The sequence below is a fragment of the Oncorhynchus masou genome, chromosome 2 (assembly GCF_036934945.1).
Source record: "Oncorhynchus masou masou isolate Uvic2021 chromosome 2, UVic_Omas_1.1, whole genome shotgun sequence".
Taxonomy (NCBI): domain Eukaryota; kingdom Metazoa; phylum Chordata; class Actinopteri; order Salmoniformes; family Salmonidae; genus Oncorhynchus; species Oncorhynchus masou.
The window spans coordinates 27632721-27659603 of NC_088213.1; the positions used below are offsets into that span (position 1 = coordinate 27632721).

At 43.5% G+C, this 26883-nt stretch overlaps 1 protein-coding gene across 1 annotated transcript; it reads left to right on the forward strand.

The window, feature by feature from the left end:
* Positions 1–1290: 1290 nt before the first annotated feature.
* On the forward strand, positions 1291–26862 carry LOC135557947 (homeobox protein aristaless-like 4). Its single transcript, XM_064991681.1, has 4 exons — positions 1291–1925; positions 14758–15071; positions 20510–20638; positions 22393–26862. Exons 1-4 carry the CDS (start codon positions 1580–1582, stop codon positions 22711–22713), a joined length of 1110 nt encoding a protein of 369 aa, XP_064847753.1. The 5' UTR covers positions 1291–1579; the 3' UTR covers positions 22714–26862.
* The last annotated feature ends 21 nt before the right edge of the window (positions 26863–26883 follow it).

The following is a 26883-nucleotide window of genomic DNA, read 5'->3' on the forward strand; positions in this document are numbered from 1 at the left end:
ATTACCTATGAACTACACCGTGAACATTCAGCGATCAAATAACCATGTTGTTGCAGATAGCCTACTGCAGAGATATTTTACGCGGAATATGTTTCACCAGAGGGGCTTTATACAGAAACTCCCTGTAGTAAGATTGTAGCCCAATAGCCATACGTTCAATGCGTAATACAGTGACTATAGTAGCCAAGCATTTTCTTCACCAATTCAATTAAAATATTTAATTTGCTGAGCAATATCCCACAAAATTGGAGATGTCGATGAAAAAAGTAACTCGAGGAGAAAAATATGTTTTTTTCCCCTGCATGTGACAAATAAATGTCCCAAAGTCCCACGAGCTCATTAACATAGTCCTAGTCTGTTATTAAAATATTGAAGTAAGTGGCAATAAAAGACACGATGACTCCTACCACTACGTTTTGAAATTTCAGTGATGTGCTTGTTGCTGAGTTTGCAATAATCGTTGTAATATAGAAATATCTCAAATTATTAATACATATTGGACTAATTTCACTGAAATTATTAAGGCCCACATAGTATGATTTTGTTGAATTAGACGTGGTTATATCAGTGTGGTTCATTTATCGACGGGACCCATTCAACCTTTGCAAACGTGTCCAATTGAGGAACCCGCACTACAGGCTTAAGTTAAATAATTGGCATTAAAGCTTGAACATCAAGAGGCGAAGGGTTTGACACGGGGATAAATTGTAAGTGCAATGTGATTGATCATCAATCAGTTGATGACATGAGGAAAAATATTCATTTCAAAAAGTTTAAAAAAAACTTAGATCAACGGGATATAAGGATAAAGTTGTAGATATTCTGAATATAGGCCAACTCATCTTTAACGATAGAAAATATTTTCTGAGTGATATGGTTTGCAGAAAAATAAAAGGTAATTCTGCTTAAAACACATAACCCCCCTCCCCCCATGAAACAAATAAATAGATACCGTGTCACAAATCACACAATACGCATGAAAAATAGATAGGCTATATGGTCCTGTATGTGTCGAGATCCCAGTTGTCTGGAAGAAGTCCCCTCTTGACGAACCATTGCGAATCAACCATAAAATTGCATTCTCGCTGTTGCCCTTCACTTACAATTAGTTATATATTCATACCCTAATTGCATTAATGTCATGTGTTAAGTCCCCCCACACATTTAAAAAAAGAAGACGTTTTTTTCTTCTGGGGAAAGGTCTGACATCACCCATTCATTTGATAAACATAATCACTCCGGAGATGTCTTGACTTAAAGTCCACACAGCTCTAGTGTATATCGGGGAGATCTGGGTTGCATCTTCTGAAGAAAGACGCATTTTTGTTACTCCTCTAAACCTTAAGGGGAGTTTTTAGCTTTTGGTCAGCGAGTGGTTCCTGGAAAACATCTGAATCGTTTTATAACCAAACACAGCTGCCGCGCCAGTGTATGTGTGTGTGCGTGACAGTGTGTATGTGTGTGTTCATCCGTATGTGGAAGAGGGAGAGAGAGTGAGGGTATCTGTTTGCTTCCCTTTCCAAAACGGAAAGAAAGAAAAAAGTTTGGTCGTCTTTTTCTCCCAGTAACTTTTTTAGGCATGAACGCCGAGACGTGCGTCTCATACTGCGATATGACATCCATGGATTCATATTATAGCCCCTCTGCACCGCAAGGTAGGGATCATCCGACGAACCCGTTTAGGACATTCCAAGTAAGTGACACCAAATACAGCCCCACTTTCCTGCCAAACAAAGGTCAGGCTTACGGAGAAAAGTCTCGGAGCCCATTCCAACAGGAGTGTCAGTCATTGGATGCCACCGCTGGAGAAGGCACCTTTAACAAATACCACCTCTTCATGCAGAGGTCTTCTTGCAAAACCCCCCCCGAAGGAGGCAAACTGCACCAAGAAAGCGGACACAACGGAGCGCTCATTCCCTGCTATGGTGAGTAAACCACAGTTCTGTTTCAAACGAACAGAGGTGTCCCGTGTCCCTTATTCTTTACTCTTATGGAAAAACCATATCAAATGACAACCGAAATTGTGCTTGTGTTCTGTATACATTGCTCGGTGTTAATATCTGTTCACTTGACTGACTATTCCCCCAATTATGAGGGATGTTTTGCGTATTTTCTTCTTGAAGTTGGGAACGTTATGCATGTCTCCACATGCCTCGTAAACAGTTTCCTGTACGTTGAGAAATTCCTTCCAATAATCAGAACCGACGATAAAATAAAAGAAATGGGTGAAGTAATCACGTCTGCTATCATCCCGGGTGTTAGGATAATATCACTAATCGCATATGAACATTTGTCAATGCATGAGTCTTTACAAACTCAATGTGATGGACTTCACAACTTACTACCAATATTACGGCCACAACTATCCCCTGTAACACAATTACGAAGAGGCATAACCTTCCCGACTATCATGTTTTCCCTCTGACGATTGAATTAAATTAGGCTATATTTAATGCGATAATCTGCATTACAATCCTTAATATTGAATCTGAATCGGACAATTGAATTAACACGTTTTCAAGAATGAATAATTACCGAGCGTCGAATTTACTTTATTATGTGCAATAGTTTATCAGCGGACCAATATTATTATCCCTAGTCTCTTGACATCTATAGGCTAAATACTCAATATTGTCTCATGAGCAATAGATGTTGGGGGAGTTTGCAAATGTTAAGAATCCATCGATGACATACACCCACACCCACTCACACAAACACACACACACACACACACGTTTCGGCACCTATATGATATCAAGGTAAAGATAGTCAGATTCTTATAGAAAATATTGCCCAAACTGATAGCCTATGGTGAATTGAAGTTTGTGACTAAAAAATTTCTGATCAAACAGCCTGATTTTGTGAACTGACAAAATAACACTGTAAAGTCCTCTAGCCTACAATAGCCTACGTGCACTCTGCAGAAACGTTGCGTTATCGTGACTTGGGTATTGGTGACCTTATAGATGTTTGTATGACCATACAATAAAATATAACGGATCACAAGCTCTTAAGCAATATTTGTTTATTTTACAATGAAATACAACCTTTAACTGTGCAACTGGAAACCCACAGTTGCCATGCATTACATTAATATGTCATGTGAAAAATACCTACATGCAATTCTTAATTCTTAATAAGAAATAATATCCTATACTGATTTACCGAACTATATCTTTATGTTGAAGATATTCTGCAGAGGTCTAGCAAAGGGCACATCTTGAGCGCAGGAAAAATCCGCCCATGCTATAAATTTAACACAAATACCGCAAAATCCAGCGCTTTCTCTAACCATCTGCGAGCAACTTGTGGGGGAGATGAAAACCCACGGACGTAGAGCGGCTTCTCAGATGATGAACTGGAGGGAAGCATCAAATACAGCGGTAAAAGCTTTCTGGAACCTCTCAGGAGAGTGGCTACAAGTGCTAAGAATTTTTGTAGGAGTTATTACAAATTTCAAACGTGATTCATTTGTTGTTTATGGTTGAGAAGTCAGTGACCAAAGCCAGATGATATTCGATACGTAGGCCATGAATCCTCAAGAAAATGGTTTACTTCAACAAGACTAAAGCAGTGCTAAAATTATAATACAGGCAAAATATGCCTAAGACTTTCTGCCAAATAATTATATGTCAGTCTCACGTTTCGAAGTCTCTATAAACCAATTGCTATTAATGTATGAGGAGTTAGCTAATTTCTAAAACATGTTCATTCAATTTGGCCCAATTCTGTCTCAGGTTTAGGCTACATTTAGATCAAAGATGTCCAACGTTCCTTAATTTAAACGCACATTCTTCAAATGTTTTATTACAAAAGGTAAGAGCGCATAGACATTGATCGAACCACATGATAGCTTATTGAACGCTATAGGTAACATTAACTTGAATGTAGCGCAAGAATAAGTAAAAATCACCAATTTCAATAATCCTTAATTAATCATGCCCGAAAATCAACCAAGCGCTCTGTGAGAAAAACGTAAGTATTTTTCCATTCATCTGTGTAATTTAAATGTAATACCCATTACATCTGACTTATAACATAACAATAACATCCGTTTATAGAAAAACAGTAAAAAAATAAATAAAAAAACGACACTAAAGATGCATGCACAGTGAACGTATGGACACTGGACAGTGCTGCTAACATAAACGACATCCAAATTCAAATCAAATGCCAGATTGCTGAAATTATAGAATGAAATTGGAATAGCTATAACCATTTTCATCAATATTCTAACTTTCGATTAAACGAAAGTACAGGCTTCACCAAACTTGTTGACGATTCACTATTACAGATATTCTAATGAATATCTAGTGAAAACGACAGGAGGGAGTCCTGTCCTTCGTGAAAATGAACAAACGGGGACACAACCAAAGAGGATATAACGAGTTGAGATATCAATATAAAAGCGAAAGCACTGAATCACTGCTGTCAAAGAGAAGACATTGATCAATTGTCTGGTCTAGCGGGCGGGCCAACGTGAGAAAAAGTGCACATGAAGAAACTTTAGTTAAACTTTGCCATGCTGTTCTTACTGTTGGCTAATGGCTACCATGATGAGGATCAGGATGATATTAATGAGGATAAAGATGATATTATTGTTGATGACTAGACTATCATCATCATCATCATCATAACAGTAATAATATTATTATTACATAATTAAGTATTTATAGCTGAGTTACGGAGGAGGGCTGGGCACTGAAAACATGCCACTAATGTGCCAGAATAGGATTTCTGTAAACCTTAATGAAAGCACATAAACCAATCAGTCTTTTCTTCACTACATAATTAGTTTAAACGGGTGACGTAACATAGCATAGCCATCCAAGATTTATTAATGATGGTATGCTGTGCAGATCTTATTGAATCTCTTTGGTTTAATCAAATAACTTTAGACAACAACACACGAACACCGGACACTTGCTTTGTCAAGAGTATACGACTGATCGATCACTGCTGGGAATCTATGGGAATACGACTTCTACTACTGATAATAATGATAATAACAATAATATTAATAATAGCTAAACAATAGTTAACCATCTGAGCATATTATGATGAATTAGAAGTCATTTACCGTATGCACATCTTTATTATTCAAAAAGCGACAAGTTGCCTATTATTGTGTCATTATATAGCTTCCAATATTTAGATAGTTCTGAACAAGAAAATATTCACCTGAAATAAATGAGCAAATACTCTGATCCAAAGTTGAACCCAAACGTGGTATGCCGATAACATTAAGCCTACAAGTTATTCAAATTTAACATAATATTCCGTTTTTCACATATTTAATTTCCAATCCTGTGTTATTACCTTGCTTAACATTTGGTACGTAATGACTCACAGGAGAGGCGTGCGTAATATAGCGCTGAAAAGATCAGGCCTAGGCCTGCACATAAACCTGTAAAAAATTACGAATATGCTCGGCACATACAAAGTCAACTAATGAAAACGCATAGACACGGGCTGGAATTTGAATGATCGATGTGAAAGTGCGTTTGAATCACATAGACCTATACTAAAAAAACAAACACATTGTCACGCTTTCCTATCAACTCGGGGTCATATTTGCAATGGAATGCGTTTTTGTCCGGGGGAAGAGTTTTGATGTTCTATAAACCTAGCATATCACATAATCACTCACGAGATATTATTTAGGGTCACGTTTTAAAGACTCTAAACCTGGTATAGGAAGTTTCGACCACAGGTATAAGTCATGGCAGGAAATTCAACGGAGACTTCGTGAGTTATTACTTCAATCAGGTTTAAGCAGGTAGGCTGACATTCCCGGAGTCACAGTCTTTACAATATTTCCCACTAGACACCGCGGGGACCTTTGAACATAATACCAGCGCTGTTTTCGGGAGATTTCAAGTGAGTTTGTTTCTTTTTGCGTTCGGCTGAACTTGCCGGTGGCCTGTAGTCTACATAACGTCGCACACTCGGTTTGATGTAAATACAATTATTTCTGCTGTTAATCTCAAACAAACCGCTATAAATAATACTTAGCCTTATGATGCCGTCCTAATATATCTTATTAAAGCAATAAGTGAGCCACTAAAAATAAAGTTTACACCAAAGGACATATCTAATATTTTACAACAGATCACACATTCGAATTCAACAATATTAGACTATTTTCTTTCCATGATAAGACCAATCAAAATTGTTATATGACCTTTCAAAACAAAGGACCCAGTAAAATGTGATGTTCTATGGCAGGGTTTCCCAAACTTGGTCCTAGGCCCCCCCTCTGGGAACCCGTTTCTTTTTGTCCTAGCACTACACAGTTTATTCAAATAACCAACTCATCATAAAGCTTTGGTTATTTGAATCAGCTGTGTAGTGCTAGGACAAAAAAAAACATGCTCCCAGGGGAGGCCCAGGACCAAGTTTGAGAAACCCTGTCCTATGGTATCACAGGACCCTGGCTGGGTAGACCGTGCACGTTTTTACAGTGGACACCACCGTTGCAGCAGCCTTGCCGGACCACAGGTATGACTGACTCAGATAGAGCGAGCGTTAAAGAGCAGAACGTCTCAGCACTACAGGAGACCTCCACCATTAATGTGACTCAGATGTACATCTGCACTTCCCCCAGTTATTTTCATACTTTCAAAGTCCAGCCCCCAGTAAGCACAGGCAGTCCCTGCGTGTCCAAGAGGTGACTGGATTGTGTAACCTTGCTAAACAAGTGCCGCACACAAATACACAACATGTCACCAATACAATATAAGTTATGGGGTGGGTTGCAAGTGACTGAAATGATCAGGGAATGATTTAGTGGGTGTACAGGGTAACACATGGCATGGTTTCAACCATTCCTCCATTCAAACCTCTTAAGATAAAACAATGGGACACTTTCTAGGGCCCATCAGTCCGGTTACATTGAAGTTCTCTCAGGTCCAGCAGTCCTGGACCAACAGTATGCTACTTCAGGGACAACACATACAAGGTCTGTGCATTAGCAGTAGGGGAGAGCAGTCCCTTTCATAGCCGGGTCTACATGCAGTGATTAAAGCCTGTAACTCCACTGGACTCCAGGCTCCATAAACCAGACTCCTCTCCTCTAGGCAGTAGGATATTTAGGGCCTGGCTCTAAACATCTCAGGGAGAGTGGACAAAATTCAACCTGATAAAATCTGACAACAGGTGGCCTTTAAATTGGGGGATTGTGTTTTTTTACATTAAAATATATAGTAGAATAGAATAAGATGTAATAATAGATTGTTTCTTCACTTGGTTTGACACACACAAACAATGCACATTGTCAGAGATAGCTATCCTTGGCTTCTCTGCAGTGTCAAGAGTGGTCAGAATACTTACTGAGAACGTAACCTCCAAACTAGGAACATGAATATCTTCATATTTTTCTTGAAGCAACAGAAGTTTTCCTCTTATGGTGCTTGACCGTCTTCCCTGAGGACAGGATACAGAGACCTTTATGGTTTCCTGACCTTTTTAGAAGAGCTGTACCCCAAATTTCTTCATAGAGAATTGATCTAAAACCCAAAAGGATCCAAACAGAAACATACATTATGTTTTCGTAACATTTGTAGTCAAGATCGCTATTTACTTTAACATCAGCCCGGCAGTCACCTTTTCCAATTAACTATTTGTGAGTTATGGATAGAGAGACGAAAATCCTTTGTTGTGAGTTGTGGTTACAATATTGTGTTTTCACTCAAAGAGTGGGAGGATACAGGAGGTGTGAATCAACTGTCCTGTGAGATCCTTTCAATCTAGACTGAAGCCACCAACACCCCATCTGCTGCCCTTTCTCTCTCTACCGTCTTTAGTACAGCACAACCATTTGAACCTTCCTTTCTGTCCGTCTGTGCTGATTGATATGAGCAGCGGGTAATAGAAACCAGCCATGGAAGTGCTGCGAAGCCTGGAGAACCAGGACACACTTCAGCAGGTTGCTGACATGACTAGAGGTGACAAGGACCTAGGATCATTTTACCAGTTAACTCGTGTTTTGGCATAGCAATTTACATTAAGCTCAATCTGCCGGCTGGAGTGCGACAGGGCTACATTGAACCTCGTACTCCAGGCCTTCTCTCAGCCCGGCAGTCAGATCCTCTGCTGTGTAACTAAACCCTCCATAGTTGAGGCATTCAGAAGATGCTTACTGATCAGACGTCCAGCACAAAGAATATCCCAGAAGATTAGAGTCTGTAATATCAACAACTGTGTATACATTTTCTCAGACGTTATAGTACAGTAAAAAGTTAGCATGTCCATTGGCCTGGACAGTGGCACCCATCACAAGAACTGAAATTATAAGCTTTTTGCTTTTATCTATGAACTACCCATTGAATCACATTATTTCACATGGTGTTTCCTCATGAGTACTATGTAAGTTCACATGGTGTTTCCTCATGAGTACTATGTAAGTTCACATGGTGTTTCCTCATGAGTACTATGTTAGTTCACATGGTGTTTCCTCATGAGTACTATGTAAGTTCACATGGTGTTTCCTCATGAGTACTATGTAAGTTCACATGGTGTTTCCTCATGAGTACTATGTTAGTTCACATGGTGTTTCCTCATGAGTACTATGTAAGTTCACATGGTGTTTCCTCATGAGTACTATGTAAGTTCACATGGTGTTTCCTCATGAGTACTATGTAAGTTCACATGGTGTTTCCTCATGAGTACTATGTAAGTTCACATGGTGTTTCCTCATGAGTACTATGTAAGTTCACATGGTGTTTCCTCATGAGTACTATGTAAGTTCACATGGTGTTTCCTCATGAGTACTATGTAAGTTCACATGGTGTTTCCTCATGAGTACTATGTAAGTTCACATGGTGTTTCCTCATGAGTACTATGTAAGTTCACATGGTGTTTCCTCATGAGTACTATGTAAGTTCATATGGTGTTTCCTCATGAGTACTATGTAAGTTCATATGGTGTTTCCTCATGAGTACTATGTAAGTTCACATGGTGTTTCCTCATGAGTACTCTGTAAGTTCACATGGTGTTTCCTCATGAGTACTATGTAAGTTCACATGGTGTTTCCTCATGAGTACTATGTAAGTTCACATGGTGTTTCCTCATGAGTACTATGTAAGTTCACATGGTGTTTCCTCATGAGTACTATGTAAGTTCACATGGTGTTTCCTCATGAGTACTATGTAAGTTCATATGGTGTTTCCTCATGAGTACTATGTAAGTTCACATGGTGTTTCCTCATGAGTACTATGTAAGTTCACATGGGAGCTGATGTAAAGAACTTTAAGAAGCCTAAATGAAATGATATATTATTTCACAAGTAGATGATCATTTTTGATTAGTTACAAGTGATTAACAATTTGGACCACCAAGGACAATCTAGTTCTCTTTCCACATTGTATTTACTTCAGTATAACAATGCCATTGTCAGAAGTGGAATCCACATGATGCTAAGAGGACAGTGACCAACCTGTCTTTTATTATGGCATTCCCGTGCACTCGTAAAATGTGTGTTTGCTTCATTGTGGTTTTTAACATCACCCGAGAGATTCAGACCTCACTGGGAAAGGAGGAGGGAACATAACGTCAACTGTTAGATAAACTGAGAGGATCTCACATTAAGAAGCCTTCCCCTCTCAAGGGGTCTCCCTCTGCACTCATTCAAATAACATGAAGGCTTTTAGTCATTTCAGTACAGTACTGGTTAAAACCACAGCGTACGCAGTCAAATATTACTTTGCATGAACTTTGCATTACACTGGGTATTATATCTCCAACACAACTTACAGTGTTGTTACAGTTATTACTGTGTATTTACATGGGTATAAGAGCAGGGGAAAGTGTTTCCAGATATGCTAATAAGTTGGTTTCAGAAAGACAAATAGAGCTTTGTTCCTTATGTGTAATTGTCTAACACTGTTTTGACCTTGTTTTAGAGCTAGCCAAACTGTGGAAAAGGCACTGAGTAGACCCTAGCCCAGTCTCAGGCTAGTGGAGATCCTGCCATGCTCTAGGGCCTGAGAGAGACTCTCAGACAGATAAAGAACCTTGAAGAGAGAGGGGTGATTTATCAGTGTCTCAGGCTTTATGGATGCGCTCCCATAGCAGTTGTTTTTTGGCGCAGCGCGTGCACCTCACAGCAGCCTGATGGGATGAATCATCCCTCTCAGTGTTTGACTTCAAAGTGGACGCTTACCTATCAGATGCTCCCAAACTACTGTAGCTATAAGCTAGTCAGAGAAGTACTTATGGAACGTTCTCATCCGTTAGCTGAGGTTTTGTTTACGGCGTCAGGCATATGAGAGGGCAGCAGGGTTATGAGAAAGGCATGGGCCTAGTGAGCACCAACTTAGGCTAACCTTGAACTGTTTCAATGACTGCAATTGACACCATAGCCTACTCATACTGCGGTGCTATTCGTAGTGGTGTCATGGTGCTCCTGACCAGAAACAAGATCGTTTAAGAAGGACTGGTTTATAAGAACTACTGAGACTCGACTCCATCTGCCTTTGGGTAGGCGATTAGCTCTGGTTTTGCAAATGGCCGTGTAGGCAGAAGGCTTGCTAATAAGGCTCTCCCCATGCTAATGCCTTGTGGTGACACACTCACGGGTTGCAATAAAATGGATCAATGTCTCTCACATCACTTTTCATTCGTCATGGTGTAGGCATGATAAAGTTTACATCTCAACACACCAGTCAGTCTCTCCATCCACTACCTGTGTTAGTTAGTGTGTCTGTCTTTATGTAACAGCCTCACAGCCAGCGGAACGAGCAGGAAGAGAGGAATTCCCAGAGTTGGCGGGACTTCAGAGCACAAAGCTTCCCATTACGATTCAATCCATATTTTAAGAAGGGAAAACAAACCAAATTAGAGTTACAAATAAATGCTTAGCAGAGAAAACAGCTTACACAAATTACCTCTGCTTCCTGGGTCCAGTCAAAACAGGGATCTTTCAAGCCTAGACTACACACACTTAATCTCTTTTATTTACATTTTCTAATATTTAGGGATATTTCTTTGGGTTTGGGAATATTTAGCCATTAATCGCTCTCAGTCACCGCAGGGTGTCTAATTTATAGTGTTTCTTTTAAATGCTGTGAGCTGACCCTAGCCAACCTTTTCAATAAAGAGGCTGGGGAGGCGCCCTGTCGCTTTACTGCCAGTTAAATTACACTTTGATGTTCCCCTCTCGTTTTTGACAGCGACTTAACGTCTGTCCCCAGTGAAGGTCTGACCCTTGCTAACTTTAAGGGGTCCAGCACGGATATCCAAGGGCAGGAACTATAGTCATTTACCCCTCATAGCATAGCTGCTATGATGATCATATCTATTACTCGTATTTTTATATTGTCTGTGGACACAACTTTTTAAAAGACTTAGAGTGCAAAATATAAAATTACATTTGAAGACATTTTTTGTGGGGAAATGAAAACGCTATTGAAATGGGTTTACAAGACCCTGGGTTGCTCTGCAGGCAGGTGTGAATACTATTAGGGTTAAACTGCCAATTAGTTCTCTGGTTTAACCTCACCCCTATTCTCTCTCACCCACTGATGAACTCTGCTTTCAGACCCTCTTGGTTTCAGCTTGGTCAGATCTGGACTGATTTAGTAGAGTATTCTGTTTCCTTGACATTGTAAAGAATAATATGAAGATTTCAGTTCTGAACTATCCTGTACTTGGACACAGCCACAGTTCTGTATCACATCTCATTATTTCTTACTTTAAACAAACATACAAATAGCATAAGACAGCAGTTATACAACTGGAAGGGAACAGGGAAGCTTTTTCAATTTTAGATCACAGCAGTTGTACAGTCACTGTAGACTTGGTATGTCAGATCCCTAACAGGGTTGGGGCAGACAAAGAACAATGGGCTCCAGACGTGCCTCTCTCCGTCAGAGAGCTGTAATTGGAACTGATGTGGAATCTTGGATCCAAAGTAAAAAAAAATAAAAAAAATCAGTGAACACTGTTGTAGAGCAGATTCCTCTAAATGGGAAACACGCTATGAGGTTTTAGCAGAAGGGACTGAGGAGTTTATTGTCTGCTTGCTTCCAAGTATTGTATCAGGGATGCTGAGATCTAGACCTGTATAACAGGTGAAAGGTGAAAATGAGAGGGGGGTTAACTGTAACTACTGATATGTCAGAACATATCCTGTCATAGAGACAGAAGTGTCTTTGTTTTATACACTATATAACATATCATACTTTCACTAAGCCCAAATATGATTGTTAATCCAATCAGCTACGGTGAAAGTGTCTGAGTATCAGTTATTTTCAGGAAAATCCACCATGATGCTAAATGGAAATGTCTGCCTCCCCAATCATTGATCATGAAATGTAGTGAGGAATGCCACTCTGACATTGCTCATCCTAATATTCATACATTCCTTAATTCCATTATTTTACTTTTAGGTTGTGTGTATTGTGTGTATTGTTGTGAATTGTTAGATATTACTGCACTGTTGGAACTAGAAACACAAGCATTTCGCTACATCCGCAATAACATCTGCTAAACATGTGTATGTGACAAATACAATTTTGATTTGATTTGATGATACTGTATTTCTGAAATACTTTAGTGATGACTACTTTTAGTGATGACTGATAAACTCTTTACCTCCATGGAAGAGTTGGAGAAAATATTGTCTCTGCGATTTCAGAAGGACCTCTCCATGCCAATTACTCTCAGTGGGCACGGATAACAAGCAGGAGATTGTCACAGTACCCTGCCTCTGCCAAAAACCATCAATGACACAGGGCATAAACAAGAGTCTTTGATCAGATGCAGAGAGTCGTTGATTTCAAGCAGCCTGACAGCCACCGGGACCTTCGGTACAGGACATATGATGAGGGAATAACTAGAAATGATTACGTTTTGGTAAATGCGTTGAGCTCGCTCGTCTCAGGCTTAACAGGATGTGTCAGTCCTGGGCAGGCAGCAGGCAATGTGGGAGCCATTATACCCCTGGCCAGGGCCCGGGCCCCGGTCGATGCTGCCTGCCTGACAGTCCACAGTGGCCAGGGTGCTTGGCAGCAGCCCAGGGAAGGCAAACTGACACGGCCAGAGAGAGTGAGACGGTTCAAATCAGACCCTCACAATTATTTACCAACACCAGGAGTAATCTTTTTCCTCATATCCAACTCTGAGGGAAAAGCTCTAACTTACAGTATGATAATAACAGACAGAATGAGAGTTGGAGGTTTTGAGAATCAGACGGGTGAAACATAACAGTGCAACAGTGATTGGTATAAGTGAACAACTTAATTACAATGTTATGGTAGGAAGAGGGGCTTTCCCTAAATGTGGCCCCTGGTGTAAACAAACCCAACAGCACAAGGCTTGTATTTCTCATGGTGTCATTGACTGTTATGCGGCTCCCTTTACCCAAGTCCTTGAAAGGTGTGTAGGGCGGGGGACCGAGGGTGTGTGTATCATCAGATGAGCTATCAGGTCCCCTCACCTTGCAGCACATTACCCAACAAGGCTCTGTGTGGAGGGCCGGGGGGCATGCTGCCCTGCTGTGTTGAAAGCAGTACGCACACCAGAAGCTCACACGCACACCTACACCCCCTGGCTCTAACTTGACAAGGCTTTACCCCAGCCTCAGATAAGAAATGAGCACATCCCAACCCTGGGCTCCCTAAAATAATTCCCTGTCTCTTAGAGCTAAGCTAAACAGAGGGGAGTGTAGTGCCTGGACTCACCACTAGACCGAGCCAGAGGGGACGTCACCAAGCAGAGGGGTTGAGAAGCAGATGTGAGGTTTGGCTTGGACCCCAAACCATATTCTATACCCCCTTGAACAGCCTAGAGCCCAAGGGGGAGGGTTTGCAGTTCATATGAGTGAGCATGACAACACATTGCCTTCCCAGGACCCCAAACCCCTTAATAGAAGCCGTAATGAAGAGAGTTTAATGATCCACTGGTGGTGATTGCAGGGCACAGAAGATTGGCACTATTGTGGAATAATGGACGAACGGCACACTGGCAACAGACAGCATCATGGGAATTTATGATCAGTAGGCTGACTGAGGTTTCACGGCTAGGCTGCTGTGTGTGTTTCCCCTCGCTACAAATTACCGTCCAGCAAATTGCCACTGACACTCTTGTTGCCGGGTTAGTTTGGTCGTGTTACTAAGTGAGCTTCAGCTTGCAGCCGCACCACAGACCACGCCCGGCCCACGTGTCTGCGTCAAAGACCTGAGTTCCCCCAGCGTAAGACCTGACTCCAACCCCAACCATACTGAGAGAGAGAGAGTGAGACAGAGAGAGAGAGAAATAGAGAGAGACACAGAGAGAGACACACAGAGAGAGAGAAGTACACACACGGAGAGAGACACACAGAGAGAACAGAGAGGAAGAAAAACACACACAGAGAGACAGAGAGAGAGAGAGAGAGAGAGATGTGAAAATCTGTAATTTTCTATTATTCTGCAATTACTGCCTGCCGGGGTGTCTGTTTCCATGATTTATGAGCAGCAGTATGGAGGGAGTGTTCTGGGAGTCACACAGCTTACACCCCCACTCCTAACCACACCATGAACCAGAGTCCAGACCTGGAACTAACTGGCTAGGGAGCTTTCAAAGAACAACATGCTGAAAGAGTCATTTGGTGCTTGTGCTAGTGCTATATAATACTGTAAACACAGTCTAAATTAGTTTTCTGTTGCACATCAGTCCCAAAACATATGGTGTCAATAATAACCACATCCATAATAATTGATCACAGTACGAGATATATTGTGTTCTAACACCTTCCTTCTCTCATCCTCTCTCCAGGTAAAGACAGCTCAGGACTGACAGACTCTGACCTGACCCCGAACTCTGACCCCTCTGGGATGGACGGCAGCTACCTGAGTGTGAAGGATCAAGGCGTGAAGGGCCCCTCGGATCGCCCAGGCTCGGACATGGCCGGCCCCATGGACAAGGGCGAGGGTGAGAGCAACAAGGGCAAGAAGAGGCGTAACCGCACCACCTTCACCAGCTACCAACTGGAGGAGCTGGAGAAGGTCTTCCAGAAGACCCACTACCCAGATGTGTACGCCCGTGAGCAGCTGGCCCTCCGGACTGACCTGACCGAGGCCCGGGTACAGGTAAGACTGGCTCACCTGAGAGGAGCTCTACTGCTAACCGCTACTTACACAGGTCCTGTGAAGATCTGGGACTTCAGTCTAGCAGTATCCCTTTCATTACACATCTATAACAGTTATGATCACCATTATAAACAGAAGCACAATTGGTAAAGGTCTATACTTGAGCATCCTTTACTGGCCAAACAGGAACAAGGACCAACACTATCTCGAATCAGATGGCAGCTGTTAGTTATTGAGAGGAACAAAAACCAGACAAAGCCAATGACTAGGAGATTGTGGATAGAATCACATTAATCCCTCAACATCTGTGGCTTTGGAGAGATAATGTCGCCAAGACACCAGGGTGAGAGTGAGATTTATCTGGTAATGTGGGAGTAGGGGCCAACGCAGGGCAGGGGCCCCCAAGGGGATGAGGCTGGAGCTGGGCCTCATATGTTCACTGTCAAGAGAGCAGACTTTCATCCACATATGAGGAGACACGCTTGGTTCTGATCAGCTCCAAACCCCAGCCTGCACCTGAACCCCTGGACTTCTGAACCTCTGAACTGAGCTCTGCAAGTGGCTAACCAGGCCGGGGCTACAAACATACAACCTTCCTGTGACCTTTGATTTACATATAATCCGTCAATGACTACTGCCACATTCCAGCATTGGTGGATAGACGATGAGACTCCCCTCGTTCGGAACACAGACACACAAAGACACACGTCTACACACACAAAGTCTACCAAATGCCCTTGGATTCATTGTGTTTTTCTTTCATTAACATCCTGTTCAGGAAGAATGTGTCCCTCCCGTGGTCTCGGGGGTAGGTGTGAAAACCTTCCCCTGAGCCTCTAGTAAGTTGTGAGGTTCGCAGCAGCCATCATGCACTATTCCAGAGGAAACATGCCACGATATACAGTACAATACCAACACAAATATTTGTATATACAAACTTCATGTGAAAGTAAAGATAGCAAGTGCTCTGTGAAAGAGTCTGAGGGATGAGATCAGGCTGGATCTTTATATGACATGGCTGGCACAGTGGCCAGAAACCCCTGAGAGTGAAACACAGGAAGTCCTATTCAGCCTAGAGCTCTCTCTCTCTCTCCCTCTCTCTCTCTTTCCCTCCCTCTCTCTCTCTCCCTCTCTCTCCCTCTCTCTCTCTTTCCCTCCCTCCCTCTCTCTCCCTCTCTCTCTCTCTCACTCCCTCTCTCTCTCTCCCTCTCTATCTCTCTCTCTCTTTCCCTCCCTCTCTCTCTCTCCCTCTCTCTCTCTCCCTCTCTCTCTCTCACACTCTCTCTCACTCCCTCTCTCTCTCCCCCTCTCTATCTCTCTCTCTCTCTTTCCCTCCCTCTCTCTCTCTCCCTCTCTCTCTCTCTCTCCCGCTCTCTCTCTCTATCTCTCTCTCTCCCTTTCCCTCCCTCTCTCCCTCTCTCTCTCTCTCTCTCTCTCTCACTCCCTCTCTCTCTCTCTCTCTCTCTCTCTCTCTCTCTCTCTCTCTCTCTCTCACTCTCTCTCTCTCTCTCTCTCCTCTCTCTCTCTCTCTCTCTCTCCCTCTCTCTCTCTCTCTCTCTCTCTCTCACTCCCTCTCTCTCACTCTCTCTCTCTCTCTCACTCTCTCTCTCTCTCACACTCTCTCTCTCACTCCCTCTCTCTCTCTCTCACTCCCTCTCTCTCTCTCTCTTCTCACTCCCTCTCTCTCTCTCTCTCTCTCTCACTCCCTCTCTCTCTCTCTCTCTCACTCTCTCTCTCATACTCTCTCTCACACTCTCTCTCCCTCTCTCCCTCTCCCTCACTCCCTCTCTCTCTCTCTCACTCCCTCTCTCACTCCCTCTCTCTCTCACTCCCTCTCTCTCTCTCACTCCCTCTCTCTCTCTCTCACACTCTCTCTCACACTCTCTCACACTCTCTCTCTCTCTCTCTCTCGCACTCTCTCTCTCACACTCTCTCTCACTCCCTCTCTCAGTCAAAGAACAGGACTTTCTGCTCTTTACTCAGAAAAAAGGAGCTCTGCATCTAAAGTGGACAAACTGTTCAACTAAATCCACAAGAATTTGTGCTGCTAAAAAGCTAATAGAACAGTGGGTTTTTGTTGATTGGAATTCCACTGAGATTTCAGTTTTGTGGTTGTCAATAGATTTCCAAACAAATACTTCTTCATCAAGGCAGTGTTTTTCAGATTGTAACTGAAATACCCTCTCTTTAGTCCACTTAACGGGACAGAACAAGAGGAGCTTGTAAACCTGCCTGACTATAAAAGTTAGCCAGAGAAATGTTTGTTTTTTCTGTCTACTGGTTTCAAAGGGAGGAAGTTGGTTGAGCTCTGAGTCATATGCACTCCAGATACATCTACAGGTCACAGGTCAAGGGTTTCAATAACATCACATCTCTCAGAATACCTTGCTGTCAGCTCACTGGACATGGGGATATTTTTATCTAACAAGGCAAGTCAGGTAAGAACATATTTTTATTTACAATGACAGCCTTCCCGGGGAACAATGGGTTAACTGCCTTGTCTAGGGGCAGAACAACAGATTTTTACCTTGTCAGCTCAGGGATTCGATCCAGCAACCTTTCATTTACTGGCCCAACACTCTAACCACTAGGCTACCTGCCACCCCAAAGGACCAAACTACAGACCTTAGTTAAGATAAAACAGGACAGCCACTCATCAGAAAGCATACTAATAAACAATGTAAATATGATATTAGATATTAAATGTTGTGCTCACTCAGCTGGGTAACTATACAAGGTAGAAATACTTAGTCATTGTGTACCACCATTGTGTACTATTTGCAGGTCCATTTGGGCCTTGCTATAGTATGGAAACAGCAGTGACAGATGATCCATCCTCAAAGCTGGTCTCTGACTTCAAAGTGGCTGCATCCCCATGCAGCTTCCCTGCCAGCTTCCCTGTTCTTTCTCTCTGTGCTGGAACATAACTAAAGCCTCATGGTAAGTCTCTAAGCTACTTTAGCTGTCAACGTCTTTACCAATTACTGTCACTACCCAGTGAGCACAACACAAACAAACCGTATCTGTTGGTAGATAGATACTCACTGTCCGAACATTATCAACAACTCTACTGGTGGATCACTGTCAAAAGACACAATGGGAGAAGGTGCAGGTGAACCAAGGAGTGAGTCCATCCAACTATCACAGCGTAATGTTTACAATCTCTTCTCCACATGATTTAGCATTGTAGTTGAAGAGGGGCTTCATTGGTAATAGAAGCTAGTGAGTATTTGGGTTGTATGAGACTGTTGAAAGAAAGACATGAAGACAGATTGAGAAGGAAAGAGACAGATAACAGCAGTGAGAGGAGAGGAGAGGAGCGTAGCTGTCCTTCTCTCTTGTCTGTGTGACTCCTCTGGGCTGGAGGGGGAGCATCGGAAAGCCAGGGGTTTAGGTGTCAGGAAATTAAACATAAAATGAAAACAAGCTCTGGTTTGAACATTCTCCCATGTCACTTTTCAATTTCCCAAATTCCCTACTCAGTTTTAAGGACGGAGGAAGAGTATGAGTGAGTGAAAGAAAGAAGAAATGGAAGAGGAGAGATATCAGTCATGTCAGGGGTGCAGAAAGAAAAAGGGGGGATAATTGGCTAGTTATTGTGCTCTCAACAAATGCTGTGATACCATGTCCTGACCATATATTCCCTGTATTAGTGTAATCAGTGAGTAAAGCTTTCTAAACAGACGATGTGAAGCTGAGGGACAGTGCTCTCTGTGCTTTGTGCCTTGACATAAAGTGCAATCAGAGTCAGGCTGATATCAGGTTACCCAGCTCTGAGATAGGTCCTATGACGTTGTGTGGGGGAGGGCGCCAGGCCTAAGTCCATCTGAGACCGACTCTATTCAGATCACTTTCACCAGCTTTGATGGAAATTTAAACACAATAATGCTTTCAATAAACAACCGTTTTAGGCTCAGATGTCAAAGGTAATTACAGCACATTTTTGTCATGAGAAAATTGCCCCGTTCCTGTCAGAAGACAAAGAAAGGGAGGGAAGGGTCTGTGAACGTTTTGTTTTGAGTACTCAAGTAAAAACCTCCTCTCCACATTGTCTGTATTAGAGGCCTAGAGATCCTTCCTTTCTGCTCTCCTCTCTGATTGCCCACCCGCCCAGGGAATCAGACCAACAAATGTATTACTTCACCTTCTTTTTAAATATACCTCTGAAAGTGTGTGTGTGTTTGTGTGTTTGTGTGTTTGTGTGTTTGTGTGTGTGTGTGTGTGTGTGTGTGTGTGTGTGTGTGTGTGTGCGTGTGTGTGTGCGTGAGTGTGTGTGCGTGCGTGTGTGTGTGTGCGCGTGCGTGTGTGTGCGCGTGTGTGTGTGTACGTGCGTGCGTGTGTATGTATACTTGGTTGACGGAGATGGAAAATTGTACGGCGGTGGCTGTGTAAACCACTAACTGATTGACCAAGGCTCATCCTCAGAACCAAGTTCAAACTCTGTGACAAATCAAGATTGCAAAATAAAGGAGGCTCCCCCTTTGAATAGGTCTCCACTTCACGAATCAATAAATAGATGGAGTTAATCTGAGAGGCAGAGGGATCACAGGGAAAGGAATTTCTGGCTGCTTTTGAGACTATAAGCTTAAGAATAGTTTGCTTTATCTACAGAGCAGCACATACTTTCACTTTTTTCCACTGAGAGTTTCGGCACATTGATGTCTGTGCAGATAGAACAGTCGCTTTGGCTGTGATCCTCAGAACCCTTTTTCCATACAGAAAACAATAGTGTTGTTTGTATCTATCAGAAAGGCATTCTACTGAGAAGTGGTGGAAAGTTGAATGCTTCAGTCTTACTGGGTCCGGTACTACCTCCGCCCCGGCCCCAACTAACTCCCCCATCTCCCCTCCACATCTCCCCCTCCATCCCAACCTCCTGCTGCTGATGGCGCTGATAGGAGGGGAACTCAGAGGAGGCCTTCACAAGGCCTGTCAACTCCCCCAGACGTCAACCTCCAGCCAGGTCTCTGTTTTCTCTGAGAGAGGGAGACTGTAAAAAATAAGCCATGCACACAGGCCCAGGCCCAGGGCTGAGGGGCAGAGTCCCCTTCTCTGTGATTCCCCTGCCAGGCCAACCCTGGAGGTCCCTGTTTTCAGGTGCCTGGCAATGCTGCTGTACAGTGTTTGCCCACAGTTCACAGAGCCTCACTGACACACTGAGCCCCAGGCTTGAGAGACACATGGCAGTCTCTTTCCTCCCCTTACAGCCAAAAGACACAGAACAGCACCACATTTATAATCACAACAGTGTTTGTGCAAGTTATGTGCTTTGTATATTATGCTGTAGGCCTACATATTATTTTAGTTCTATTGGATGTTCAGGGAAAAATGTATGACTATATTCTTCTTTCAATTTTGAACTATGCTCTAAAAAATGTAACTATGTATCTATGGATCTTATGTGACTATGTGACTCAGTCCTGACCTTTGCCCAGCAGGTGTGGTTCCAGAATCGCCGAGCCAAATGGAGGAAGAGGGAGCGCTTTGGTCAGATGCAGCAGGTCAGGACACACTTCTCCACGGCATACGAGCTGCCTCTTCTAGCCAGACCTGAGAACTATGCACAGGTAATAATAATTCATAATAAAATAATTGAATTTATTTACTGTATATAGCGTTTTTTCAAATGCTCAAATAAAATGCTTGGGCCTCCCGAGTGGCGCAGTGGTCTAAGACAATGCATCGCAGTGTTGGCTGTGCCACTAGAGATTCTGGATTCAAGTCCAGGCTCTGTCACAGCTGGCCCCGACCGGGAGACCCATGAGGCAGCGCACAATTGGTCCAGCGTCGTCCGGGTTAGGAGAGGGTTTGGCCGGCAGGGATGTCCTTGTCCCATGACGCACTAGCAACTCCTGTGGTGGGCCGGGCGCAATGCACGCTGACACGGCCACCAGGTGTACTTGTTTCCTCCGACACCTTGGTGCGGCTGGCTTCCGGGTTAAGTGGGCGTTGTATCAAGAAGCAGTGCAGCTTGGTTGGGTTGTGTTTTGGAGGACGCATGGCTCTCCACCTTCGCCTCTCCCCAGTCCGTACTGGAGTTGCAGCGATGAGACAAGACTGTAACTACCGATTGGATACCACGAAATTGGGGAGAAAAATAATAATAAAAAGTTATAATGATAATAAATAAAAAATAAAATAATGCTTACATAGTAAGGAGGAAACTCTCCTCAACCACCATCAATGTGAAACACAGCAACCATTTGTGCCAGAATGCTCACCAGCCATCAGCTGTCACGGTGGAGAGGTGAGGTCGGTCTTGGAGGAGCAGAGTGGGGTTACTTACATCTTCTGGGTGTTACAGACAAAGGATTTGAGAGAGCAGTTCAAGCTGAGGGGGAGGCCTTTCTCTGTGATACATAGACAGATCAGCAGGCCCAGATGAGGCAGCTCCCCTTCCTGTTCTCTCCTCTCTCTGTCTGCCCCCCAGAGAGTGAGGTTAGGCTGGCTCCAGTGACAGGCCAGACACACCCTCACATAGACCCAGAGAACCCCCCCTTGTATTATTCATCTGCACAGAGGGTCAGAGGGCAGGTGTGTGTGTGTGATACTGTGGAATGCAGCTCTGTGCACATCTGGCCACTCCATGCGAGCCTCCAGCCCCACTACCCCGTCCCCCCATCTCAAACACCCCCACTCCCACATCCCTATCAGCTCCCTGACCACCGTAGCTCTCTCTCTCTGTCCGTGGAGGAGGGTGACAGGAAGCATGGAGATTTCTAAGACAGCCGGTCAAGGTGTTTAAGGACTGAGGTAGGGGTGAAATGTCTTTCCCTTCAACTTATGTACCGACCTGCAGCAACACTCCAATAGGGTTTTCAACGTTCAAATATCAGGCTATGGACAAGTAGACCATAATGTGAACGTTGCTCCACAGAGTTGATAGGTTAATGAATCATTCAAGTCGATTTGACAGACTATGGTGGGTGTCATAGGCTTCTTGATCTTTATAGCCTTCAAAGCGTTTTACCATAAAAGGTCTACCTCATCTTTAGGCCATTGAGCGCGCCGGGCGAAATATCAAGGAAGAGAAGTGGAGGCTGGTGCACAAGTTAACAATTTTTTGGGGGGTGAGCATTGTAGACTGATGAAATTTACAGAGGAAGCAAAACATGACAATAAATAATTGTACAAATGGTGCTGTATTGCATTAGTATCCTAGGTTAGAACATTAGTTTGTAAACAGGATGTCAAAAACACCACATCCTTCATTCTGCAATAATCATATTCAGTCCACAGAGGGTGTCTGAAAAAACGAAGCACTGACTCACCCACATAGTTTTGGTATTTAAAGAGACGCTGTCCTCTCTCTGCGTTTCAGATACAGAACCCATCATGGATTGGTGGCGGCAGCGGAGCGTCTCCTGTACCAGGCTGTGTAGTGCCCTGTGACTCAGTCACATCCTGTATGACCCCTCACCCTCACTCCGGCAGCGGCGTATCTGACTTCCTGGGCGTCCCGAACCCTGGGGGTCACATGGGACAGACACACATGGGCAGCCTGTTTGGGGGTCCTGGCATGGGGTCAGGGATCAACGGGTACGATCTGCACAGCATGGACCCAGACCGCAAGTCCTCCAGCATCGCCGCCTTGCGTATGAAGGCCAAGGAGCACAGTGCAGCCATCTCCTGGGCAACATGATGCCTCAACAGCAGCAGGACAGGGGCCTCTGGGAACCCCACCACGTCCAATCCAAGCCAAAGCAGAGAGGGGGGCCAGTCTGTGCTACTATAACAGAAATATTGATAATCTAAAATAATAATGATGATAAAAGCCATAGCAAATTGCTGAAGAGGAGAGAAAAGAGACTAACAAATCTGGACAGTGCACTTCTTTATTTTGTGTCTCTGATGGGAGAGACCAGTGGACATCAGAGATGAACAACAGTCATTCAGTCAGTCAGTCAGTCAGGTAGTTAAAGCATGAGGTGAGAGGCAGGAAATCAAGAATCAGACCTATCCTTAAAGAGACAAATGAATTGGTTGCTTGTTGGAAACAATGTGCTGGTTATACAGTAGCTATAAACTAAAACACAACAAAAATGACAAAAAAGCGGAATAGATTTGAACCAATCCCTGCACTTATTCAGTTAATACAGGTAATGCTGTTTGTACAGATACTGCTAACACACCTGCTAGTGAGAGTCAATATAGCTTTTTCTGTTCAGGTGTTATTATACTTTCTTGTTTTCCCCATATTTAAATTTTAAGTGTGTATTTCTTTATTCATTTAGATCCTGGTTTTGTCACAGAATCCCTTGTCCCTTTCTGTCAGACTGTGTGCAAGTGCAACTATTCTCTCCACATAAACTGCAAACTGATATTCACATATTTACATACATTTGGCCTGATTTGGGTCTGTGTGTACATTTGGGTTTCCTAAGGTCATTTTGGTCAGCTTCACTTCAAGGCGAGGGGTGTAGGTAACGGTCAAGCCCAAAGCCGATCCATCTCTGTCAGACTAACTGAAAGAATGCTGATAAAATCAGTCATATTCTTCAGTTTGGGAAAGAGGTAAACCATTTCAAAGGTAGCTTACTGTTTCTGGTATGCATGGTCAGCACTAGCATACTTTAGGTTGGTGCTACCTTCCAACACTTAAATGTCAGATATCAATCCAGGTTTGTTTAAGTGCGGGCAGACAGAGAGCCCTACTTGCACCGCTGATGGGCCGTCACTGAGCCAGAGAGGGACGGGGATGAGGAAGTGGTGTGTGTGAGTATGAGAGAGGTGCACAGAAGGCCTGCTGGGGGCTACAGGGTCTGGGAGCACCAGACAGGCTCAGCTCTGTTTGCAGGAGGAGATTCAAAGTGGACATGCCATTTCCTCCCTTGGCATTTCCTCACCTCACATTTCCACCTAGCGAGTTACAGGAAAAGTGCCCTCCAGTCCCATTGCCAGAAATAACACCCAGCAGCAGCCCTGAACAGCAGAGAGGCCGTGTAGATTATATAGACAGTTTTTGAGGGAGGATAATAAAATGGTGACTAACGCCGTCAATGTTGACCACTATCTCTTTTCATGCAAAGCCTCACTATAGTGGGATGGAATTCTCAATGGAGAACCTTTGGTGCTTTTGTTAGACGTATTACTTTCTCTCCACAGAAGCCGTCAGTCAGTTTTATACTGGGAACCCCAGGTCTCTTTCCACTTGGAGAAGACTTGTGAAGTGAATCCCTGTGAAACAGTTTGTTGAGGCAGAGGAGGGCTGTGAATTGGCTGCAGGTCATGATGGACTTGGGGGAACGTGTACTGCACAAATTTATTCCATCTCTCACTCACTGTTTATTTTCCTCTTGGAGAGAGCCGTCAGTAGGCACTTAGCAGCTCCACTCTGTTCCAAAACCAATGTGCTCTTATGCATCTCTTAGTCCCAGATGCAATGTATGTATGGCCTTTCGCTGTTAGAGACACATGTAAGTTCAATGCTGAATTTCCTGACGGTGTGTAAAGAATGTGGAGAGTCTGCGTCCCATGAGAGAGGTGTCAGAGTAGCAGGCTGTCATAAAGACTGGATAGCACTCTAGCAGAGCTCTGAAAGACCTTATTTCCATGTTTGCATCAACATGATCACTTTACCAATGACAGTAGAGGTATGTTGTTAGAAATTCCTCATTCTCCGCGGTCAGCTGTCCTCCTGACAGCTTTAGCATGACAACTTGAGTTGAGCAGGCTGAATTTTGAGCCTGGCTTCATTAACTCTTTGGCATGGGGTCTGAGCAGGACCATTTCAAGAAAAACCACCAGCATGCCAGGATGAGGATCCGATTACAGCCCCCGGCAACAAACAGATCCCTCCCCCTATAGTCCCCCGTCCCATCCCCCCCGTCCCGTCCCTGGCAACAAACAGATCCCCCTGTCCCACCCCTTATAGCCCTCCCAGGGAACAACCAGATCCCCAGTCCCTGCACCTCAGTGTGGACATGGAACAATGTGGGGGGCAAACTGTATTCCGTGCTTTCAATGGCTCCATGTCACGATTTGTGGAGGTGACAGCAATAGTAGACGTGTTCCATCATCTTATGCATTATGAGCTTTCTGTTTTCCCCACGTTCCCATTTGGATCAAGTCAAAACAAAAGGTCTCATAGATTTGAAGCCAAATATGATACCCCATGCACCTTAAGCGGAGAATCCATCTCTAATTCCCTAACACAAGCCTCATTATTTCCCCTTTCACTCGGTAGCTCCGCTAGGATATTGTGGTATGTACGATCCAGGATGAACTGTCAGCATCTACACTAGGTAGCTCTGCTAGGATATTGTGGTATGTACGATCCAGGATGAACTGTCAGCATCTACACTAGGTAGCTCTGCTAGGATATTGTGGTATGTAGGATCTAGGATGAACTGTCAGCATCTACACTAGGTAGCTCTGCTAGGATATTGTGGTATGTAGGATCTAGGATGAACTGTCAGCATCTACAAACAATGGGTCAGAAACCCTTTCCAAATGACGACTCAGATTGGATCCAGTTATACATGGCAGTTCAAGCCTGATGCATGAACATACTGCTGACAACATGGCTTGTCTCTCAGTGGTTGGAGGTGCTCTTCTGAGATTTGGAGATGGGGCCCCTGTGCTCTCATAGGCCGCTCTAAGGGGTTGCTGGGAGTGCGAACGGGCCACGGTGTTCCGGTGTTCTGGGAAAAGAACAGTGCACACAGCTGCGCTCAGGGGATAAATGCAAAACAAACATGCCTTGCACATGCTTCTCCTCAGCTGTCATGGCTCCATTTTCAAAGAAGCCCCCACACTGCACTAGGGCTCTCCCTCTCGCTCCTCTGGCCGAATGCCTGCCCCTCCGGCACTACGGCCATATACAGCCGCACAGCCAGGCTGCAGCCTTTTTAATTAACACTGGGACATCTGTGGACAGGGATTCTTTCTGGGATTGTGTGACAGAACAGAGCCGCCAGTGGCCCTGTGCTTCAGGTTGGCCTATAGCTGTCTCTGACTAGGGCTTGTAGGGTTTACAGTGCTGGGTTGGGTGCTTCTCAGAGCTCAAACACACATGAAGCTCAGGTCGACACAGAGTTGATTTGTTTACCTTTTTCGACATGTTTTTGAAAACGTTTTAAGTTCTTTATTTATAGACATGTTCTGTTATCTGCAGTTCTCTATGGATTGAGAAGGACAAAACCAAAAGCTCAGTGTTAAAGACTGCAGAAACGTAGAAGCCCATATGAAGCCTTCTTGGATGAATCACAGGTTAATATGTAAATATTCTCTTTCTCATCTACCCTAATCGAGGCACAGCTTGCCTTAGGGCCTTAACTGATCAGATATGCAGAATTTAAGTAGTTGCGAAACAGCTTGTATATCAGCTCATCCTGTTGTAGCCTGCAGGGGTCCCAGTCTGTCCCTCGGTGATGATGTCACCTTTCACACCACCCCTATCATTTCTAATACTACTGAAGCAGGGCAATAAAAATAAGTAAATACTTATTATAATATAAAACTGTGTGTTGTGTGTGCATGTAAAAAAAAATGTTTGGACTGATTTACAGTAATTTACAAAGACCCTTGAAATGTTACTAATTTGATGTAAAGTATTGCTTTATCTTTGTGAGATACTTGTGGGTTGGTTTTTGAGTGATCCTTCTGAAGGGGGTGGGTGTTCTTGGTTTGTTGAGTTTCCAAGTATTTTGAAAGGTTTTTGTGGCTTTAAGCTATATTGTACGGCTTTTTAATTAATGATGGTAATCTTTTACTTGTGTTCATGTTCTCATATATATTTTGTGTGAGTTACTATAGTACAGTAAGTTATTGCACTTACGTAATATTTTAGAAAATTGTTTTACAAGCATTG

Coding starts and splice junctions, on each gene's coding strand:
- LOC135557947 (XM_064991681.1), top strand. CDS start 1,580: ATGAACGCCGAGACGTGCGTCTCATACTGCGATATGACATCCATGGAT. Junction 1,926..14,757: donor AGCGCTCATTCCCTGCTATG/GTGAGTAAACCA, acceptor TCCTCTCTCCAG/GTAAAGACAGCTCAGGACTG. Junction 20,639..22,392: donor GACCTGAGAACTATGCACAG/GTAATAATAATT, acceptor TCTGCGTTTCAG/ATACAGAACCCATCATGGAT.